The sequence below is a fragment of the Mastomys coucha genome, unplaced genomic scaffold (assembly GCF_008632895.1).
Source record: "Mastomys coucha isolate ucsf_1 unplaced genomic scaffold, UCSF_Mcou_1 pScaffold22, whole genome shotgun sequence".
In the NCBI taxonomy this organism is placed as follows: Eukaryota; Metazoa; Chordata; class Mammalia; order Rodentia; family Muridae; genus Mastomys; species Mastomys coucha.
In genome coordinates this window covers 219,186,367-219,194,096 of record NW_022196905.1, presented here as the reverse complement: position 1 = coordinate 219,194,096, position 7,730 = coordinate 219,186,367, and the positions used below count along the sequence as shown (strand labels likewise).

General features: G+C 44.1%; 1 protein-coding gene across 1 annotated transcript in view; it reads left to right on the top strand.

Moving 5' to 3' along the window:
- The first annotated feature begins 633 nt into the window (after positions 1 to 633).
- Smarca5 (SWI/SNF related, matrix associated, actin dependent regulator of chromatin, subfamily a, member 5) overlaps positions 634 to 7,730 on the top strand; it is a 39,048-nt gene continuing 31,951 nt past the window's right edge. Inside the window, exons 1-3 of the mRNA XM_031340435.1 lie at positions 634 to 1,233; positions 3,517 to 3,591; positions 5,121 to 5,287. Of these exons, the coding sequence (XP_031196295.1) occupies positions 1,060 to 1,233; positions 3,517 to 3,591; positions 5,121 to 5,287 (416 nt within the window). The 5' untranslated portion in view covers positions 634 to 1,059. The remainder of the gene's footprint in view (positions 1,234 to 3,516; positions 3,592 to 5,120; positions 5,288 to 7,730) is intronic.

Sequence of the window (7,730 nt, the reverse complement as noted above, 5' to 3'; positions counted from 1 at the left end):
GCCTTGGTTGTCCTGGAACTCACTCTGTAGACCAGGCTGGCCTCGAACTCAGAAATCCGCCTGCCTCTATCTCCCCAGTGCTGGGATTAAAGGTGTGTTCCACCACTGCCTGGTAAACACTTCTTGAGACAAATGTGCATTTTTGTTTGATGCGAAAACACGCCATCATTTGTCTTCTGGCTTAACTTGAACTTGACAAACGCCCAAGAGCCGAGCTCCGTCGACGAAGCTGACTGAGGGAGCGAACACGCAGAGTTTAATGTTGAGGTGAGTTTTCTTCTCAGGTGCCCGACGTCACTTAACGTCACGCCCGTGAGCGAAGGCGGCAGGACGAGGAGGGGCCATCCCAGGCCTCTGCTCCACGCCTAACAGTCGCGCCTTCCCCAAGACCCGGCCCTATCACGGCCGTAGACAGCGGGCCCGGCCGGTACGGGAGCGCCGAAGGCTCAGCTCGCGTCACTCGGAGGAGTGGACGCGCAATGCCCGGCCGACGCGCTTCCTCGAGGCCCCGCCCACTCGCCCTCGCCAGCCCGCTGGAGACCTGGAGAAGGCGGGGCCAGGGAGGAGCGTGCGCATGCGCACGCGCCCTGGCGGCCCGGCCTAATAAGGGGGGAAACCAGCGATCTCGCGAGGGTTGAGAGCGGGTGGCGTAGGTCGCTGGCCTGGTTGGTTGGGAGAAGCTAAGCTACTCCGGGAGAGGAGAAGGGCGCCGGGAGGCCTCTGCGTACCTTTCGCTTTCCTTTCCCTTTCCCTCAGCCCTCCGCCTCCTCAGTCAGCCCGCCTTCCCTGACCTCCGTGACCCCGCTGGCCCCGCCCACCCTCGTCGACGTGATTCCCGCCGTGAGGTAAACGCTGGTGGAGCCGAGTCCCGCGGAAGAGGACGGCGAGGCGAGCGGCGCGGCCAGGGCGGCTCGGGTCGGTGGCGGAGCCCCTGCGCGTGAGAACTTCCGGGCGGGTCTCGCTCCTCCGGCGGCCCGGACGCCAGTGCCGCGCAGGCCCCAAGCCGCTTCCCTCGGCGCCGCGCCTGCCCGTGGCCGCGGCGGGTGACGCAGCCGGAACATGTCGTCCGCGGCCGAGCCTCCGCCGCCCCCGCCTCCCGAGAGCGCGCCTTCCAAGCCCTCGGCGGCGGGCGCCGGCGGGAGCAGCAGCGGCAACAAAGGCGGCCCCGAGGGTGGCGCGGCGCCGGCGGCTCCGTGTGCTACGGGCTCGGGCCCCGCGGACGCCGAGATGGAGGTGAGCGCGGCCGTGCGCGGGGAGGGAGACGGATGCTCCGCCGGCGCGTCTCCCGCTCGCCACCTTTACGTTTCTCTCCTCTGTGTAGTAGCTAGCCTCGCCGGATCGCGGATCGCTCTTACGAAACACATGTTCCCGATTACCGGGGCCGAGGGGACCCGTTTCCTCCGTCGCGAGGCTCCCCGAGAGCTCGCTCCGTCTCTCCCGATCGATCTGGGTTTTAGTTTGTACTAACTTTGAGGAGGGCGAGGGGGATGCCTCTCCGGAGTGGGATTCCCGGGGCGAGGGCAGCTGGGGACTCGCGCCTCCAGTGCCTCATCCCGGTGCTGGCGGGGGCGGCATCTGTCCGCTCTGGGCAGAAACAATGGCGAGAGCTGGAGGGCCGGGGCGCAGCTGCTGCTGTGCTGCGAGGGGAGGCCACTCCCGGGCCCTGCTCCACCGGGGAGGGGAGCGAGCGAGCGTGACAGCCGCAGCACCTGTCCTGGGTCCCCATCCAATTACGGGTGTATGCATGGAAAACTGAATGAATGGGAGCATCGGGGGAGGGTGATGGACTTCTAGCTTAGCGCGTTGCTTCCTTTTGAAGCCATTCGGAGGATTCGCTGTTGAATCCACCTTCTTGGGGCTCCAGTGGGCCAGATGATGGTGACAATACTGGAGGAAGGGGAGAGAGGGTGGAAAATGGGGGAGCTGCCAGGCAGGTCTCTTGGATATGCTCCCAGGCTTTGAGTTGCCTGGAAACAAAGTTATTGCTTACAATTTTTATTCTTGGCCTTGATCTTGTTTTGAGGTATTCTGTAGTTCCAGTCTGAAGATTCCTGGGAATTTTAATCCTCAGATTGGAAGTAATAGTATAAAAGTGAGCTTTAGTGCAGGATTTATACTATAAGGAAACTATGGTGCAGTTTGCATTACTTTTATGGGGCAGCTTGGGTGAAATAACGTTGTTAATCTTTGAAACAACTTTTAGTGGGGAAGGTAGGTGTTAGTGCAGTGCACCAATTTGAAGTGAATGCAGTTTCAATTTAAAAATGTACTTGCTGCCCCCCCCCCTTAAGGTTTTAAATGACCTTTGGGTTTCTAGTGCCATTTTACTTGGATTCTTAGATTTCTATTCCATGAAATAAAGGAACCTGGACACCAGTGACACTGGTGGCGCAGGCCTTTTATCCCAGCACTAGGGAGGCAGAGGCAGACCCAGCCTGGTCTACAGAGCTAGTTCCAGGACAGACAGGGCTACACAGAGAGATCCTGTCTCGAAAAACAAAACAAAACAAAAATAAACAAGCAGTAATTGACATAAACAGAAAAGAAAATGAGTAAGAATGAGTGAAGATTGAGAAAAAATAGAAACTGTTGATATTCCTGTACTGTGAAGACTCAGTTTACTCATCTGATCAGTGAAAATACCACTTATTTTGTGTTTTCATATTCATGTTTATATTTAAATTTTAATTGAAAAACAGCAACTCGAAAATTAAAGTATTGCATTGGGGTTTAAATTCTCCTGGCTATCTTACTGTCTTTTAAGATGATTATCTTCAGACTGCTTTTCATTGTCTTAAGTGAATTTAGAATCAGAATTAGGTTTGAGTATACTTGCCTAATGTATCTGATGACCTTAGATATGTTTTACAGTTGGAAAAACAGACATTGAATTATAGAAGTAATATCAGCAGTTGGAAAACACATTATTATTGTGTTTTTCCTTTCGATGCAGGGATTCTGAAAGACTTTGCTTGTGGCATTTGAATGCCAGGATGAATGCATTTTTAAAAATAGAATATTTATTACTAACTAGGATTCAAACTAAGGGTATTTAATTTAAGCTCCTTTTGTGTAAAGTTCTAGATAGTGGAAATTAGGGACTAGCTAATGCTTCTTTCCATGTATGCATTTGTATAAATAACAGTAGATAGATTGAATTTTATGATACAAAGAGAACTTTGTTCACATTCATGTTACCTAATTTATGTTTATAGTTTTATTTGAAAAGAATACAGATTTGGCCATATGGCTTGTATAGAAAGTAATTTTGCTTTAGGATGTTATTGATAATATTTTTATTATGGCAAAAGTTATACAGTTTATAATTGGAAAAAGTGATTATCCCCATAGTATTTTATTTCATCCATATCAGGTTTCATGTCAGGTTATCTGATAGCCATTTAGTATCTAGGGAGTTTGAAACAAGAGTATATTATTAGATTTTTTTTTAAGAAATTAGTGTATGATAGTGAGTTGAAATCCTTAAACAATTTGATGATTTTCCTTTCCTACCAGGAAGTATTTGATGATGGGTCACCTGGAAAGCAAAAAGAAATCCAAGAACCAGATCCTACATATGAAGAAAAAATGGTATGTTCTAGACATTGAATAGTTAATAATGAATTTTTTTTCTTAAGATCATTAAATCTACTAAACATCTGTATTCACTTAGAAGCAGTCAGAATGTCAATAGAACAGCTTTTTTTTTTTTTGCAGTTATAGAATGGTATTCAGTTAACAGAAGAATTATCTTTATATAAGCTGCATAGAGACAACTGAAGATAAAACAAAAGCAAAACTGAAAAACCCAAAACTGCCCCTCCACATATATAACTAATTTGTGCTGTGCATCAACAAGAACCTGTTTTAAATTTCCATGCCACTTTATAATCCCCAGACTGTACCAGGCAGGGTTAGTGGCTATTGAAGATATTACAGAACAGGGCTATCTAAAGACATATTCAGTAGTGTGTTAACTTTGCAAAGGAAGGAAGGACACTGTGCTGTTTAAAAACAAGTCTGACACAGCCTTACATTTCAGTTTTTTTCTTTAAGGGGAGTGAGTTATATATAGGGAGTTAAATGTTTGATAGACAGGAAAAAAACCTGCAAGAGCCACTTCATCTTCCCCATCCTTTTTTTTTTTTTGGTTTTTCGGGACAGGGTTTCTCTGTGTGCTTATTATGGCCCTGCCTTACATGTATTTAAACTCAAGAACATTAAAATCTTAAGAAGTAAAAATGTACAAATTAGTAAAACAACTACGTAATGTATTCCTTAAAGGTATGAACATTGTTCTACTCTTGTGTTCACCACCTAGGTGTCTTGTACTGGATAGACTGGGTTTTTTGTTTGTTTGTTTTGTTTGTTTTTTGAGACAGGGTCTTACTATGTAGACTAGGCTGGCCTTGAACTTAGTTCTCCTTAGGGCTGGGAGTAAAGGAATGTGCCAACACCCCTGGTTAGAGTAGAACTTCAAATTTTTTTTTAATTTGCTTTTATTTCACCTTAAAATATTAGCGAATACTTAAAAAAAAGCTTCAAACTCCCAATATTTTGGCATATATACAGAATTGGCATAATATATATGCTAGCAGAATGTAAATTATAAAGATGTTAATAGGTGCTGGAGAAATGGCTCAGTGGTTAAGAGCACTTCTTGCTCTTCCAGGGCACCCAGGTACAATTCCCAGCACCCACATGATAGCTCATAACTCTCTGTAACTCTAGTCCCAGGGGATGTGAAAACTTCTGACCTGTTCAGGCATGCAAGTGGCACACAGACTGCCAACTTATTAAACGATAATGCCCATATAATTTTAGTTTTGGAAATAATATGAATTCATTTAAGCATTACTGTAAGCATGCTGTAGAATATTTTCTGTTAATGCCCCTTTGCAGTAAATCCTTCTTGCCCTTAGCCCATTACCCCTTCTCATCTTTAAATCACTAACTAGCACTAAAGATACTCATCTCTATTCAAACCTGTGCTTGTCTTGGCTGTGCTTTGGAGAGTCACCCATGTTGCATGTTTCAGTTCACTTTGATTCTTGAGTTTGTCATGCAAGCATATTGAAATTGATTCTTAAAGTTTGATAACCTGTGTCTTAAATTTTCAGCAAACTGACCGAGCAAATAGATTTGAGTATTTATTAAAGCAGACAGAGCTGTTTGCACACTTCATTCAGCCTGCTGCTCAGAAGACTCCAACCTCCCCCTTGAAGATGAAACCAGGGCGCCCTCGGGTAAAAAAGGATGAAAAACAGAATTTGCTTTCAGTTGGAGAGTGAGTAATAGTTTATATTTGATATTTTAAACCAAATGTGCTTTTTTAAATTCTATTTTTTAAGGTTTTAAATTTATTTTGTGGCTTCACAGATGTGGCCATCAATGTTAAAATATCTAAAAATAGATATAATGACTTATTTTTATACCATTGTATGCTTTATGAATTGTTAACAGCCATGCTGTATGTGAAATTAAGATGTTAAGCAATTCTTTAGGTTGAAAATGCAGAGGTTAAATTTGTTATTCATCATTACGTTGAAATAGATTATCCAGGCTTGAATTTGTATCTATGTTCTTATTTTTTTTTTTTTTTGTCTTTTGTCTTTTGGGGACAGGGTTTCTCTTTGTAGCCCTGGCTGTCCTGGAACTCACTCTGTAGACCAGGCTGGCCTTGAACTCAGAAATCCACCTGCCTCTGCCTCCCAAGCGCTGGGATTAAAGGCGTGCGCCACCACCGCCTGGCTGTTCTTATCTTTTAAAACACATAGATAGGTACATTAGTTTTTTTTTGTTTTGTTTTTTGTTTTTTTTTTTTGTTTTGGTATGGGGGATAGAACCCAGGGCCTCATGCTTGCTGGATAAGCATTCCACTGGCTTATAAAATCCACCTATGTTTTTCACTTTTTAAAATTTAGAGGTGGGGTTTCACTGAGTTGTCAAAGTTGGCCTTGAATTTAACTGTATAGCTCAAACAGACCTTGTGGAGTTCTTAAGTTCCTTCTCTCTTAGCCCTCCAAGTCCTTCTCACCAGCCTTGGTTAGGAGAGTATTTGAAATCTGAGCTAGTGTGTAGAATATTCTAATCTGCTTCATTGACATTTGTTTAAAATGTTTGCCACATATCCTTTGTTGTTTTTTGTTAATCTGTATATAGTGAATATACAAATACAAGATTTTTGTGCTAGCATATTAATATGTTTAGGATAGTCTCTGCTATAATTTCTGGTATAAGTGAAATGTGAAAAGTATATGTCAGATTATTTAAAAGAGGGAGAGTATATATTTATCAGTGTGAAAATTGCTAAGTGATTAGTTGAAATAAGAAAGTATGTTTATATAGAGGGAATAAATATAATTTCTTATACTTTTTATAATTTTTTATACTTAAAAACTTTATTTTAATATAAATACATTTACTTTTTTTTTTAAACATCCTGACTGCTGTTTCCCCTCTTCTCCCAGGCTCTCCCTGCACCCTACACCCCCCCTCCACTCCTCCCTCCTCTCTCTCTTCAGAAAAGGGCAGGTTTCCTATGGATATCAACCAACCATGACATCAAGTTTCAGTATGACTATGCACCTCCCCTCATGAGGCTGGATGAGGCAACTCAACAGTAAAGGGTTCCTAAAGCAGGCAGAAGAGTTAGAGACAGCCCCTGTTCCCATTGTTAAGAATCCTACAAGAAGGCCAAGCTACACAACTGTAACATATGCAGAGGGGCAAGGTGAGCCCTATGCAGGCTCCCTGTTGGTTCAGTCTCTGAGCCCTATGAGTCCTTGTTGGTTGATTCTGTAGTTTTTCTTGTGTCCTTGATCTTTTTGGTGCCTGCAATCTTCTCCCTCTTTTGCAGGATTCCCTCAGCTCTGACTGAGGGTTTCTGTTTCCATCCAGTTGCTGAGTGAAGCCTCTCTGATAACAAGTGGGCTAGGCACTAGTCTATGAGTACAGCAGAATGTCATTAGGAATCATTTTCTATCCGAGGTCTCTGGCTATCAGCCTTTGGTTCCTGGCTCTGCAGGCAGTGTCAGGGGTGGGCTCCCTCTTCTGGAGTTGGTCTCATGCTGGACCAGTCATTGGCTGGCTGTTCCTATAACTTCTGACTTCTTCACTTCAGCACACCTTGTAGGCAGGACAAATTGTAGGTCATGGGTTTTGTGGCTAGGTTGGTGTTACAGTCTTTCCACTGGAAGTCTTGCCTAGTTACAGGAGATGGCCAGTTCGGGCTCTATATTCCCTATTACTAGGGGTTTTAGCTAGGGTATATCCTCAGATTCCTGGGAGTTTCCCTTGCACTAGGTTGCTCATTCCAGAAATTGCCCCCTCTCCCCTGCACACCTCATTCTGCTTGTCTCTCCCAATACTCTCTCCCTCCATCCTTCCCCACCCTGGTACTCAACCCATCACACAGACCATACCCGCCCCAACAATGTCGGTTCTGTTTCCCCTTCACAGGGAGATTCATGCCCCCCCCAGCCTTCTTTGTTATTTAGAAACAACTGTGTACTTCAGATGTATTAAGTTACATTAATAGCTAACAAGCTGTTGTTAACTACTTAAATATATCAGTGTTATAGAAATTACTGTTATAAGCATTATTGTGGGGGTAATCAACATAATATAAAAAGAAATGTTCTTTGGTTTGTAATTGTATAAGATAAAGTTTGCCCACAGAAAATATACAGTAAGTTACTAAGTTGTTTCTTTTTTTTTTTTTTTTTTTT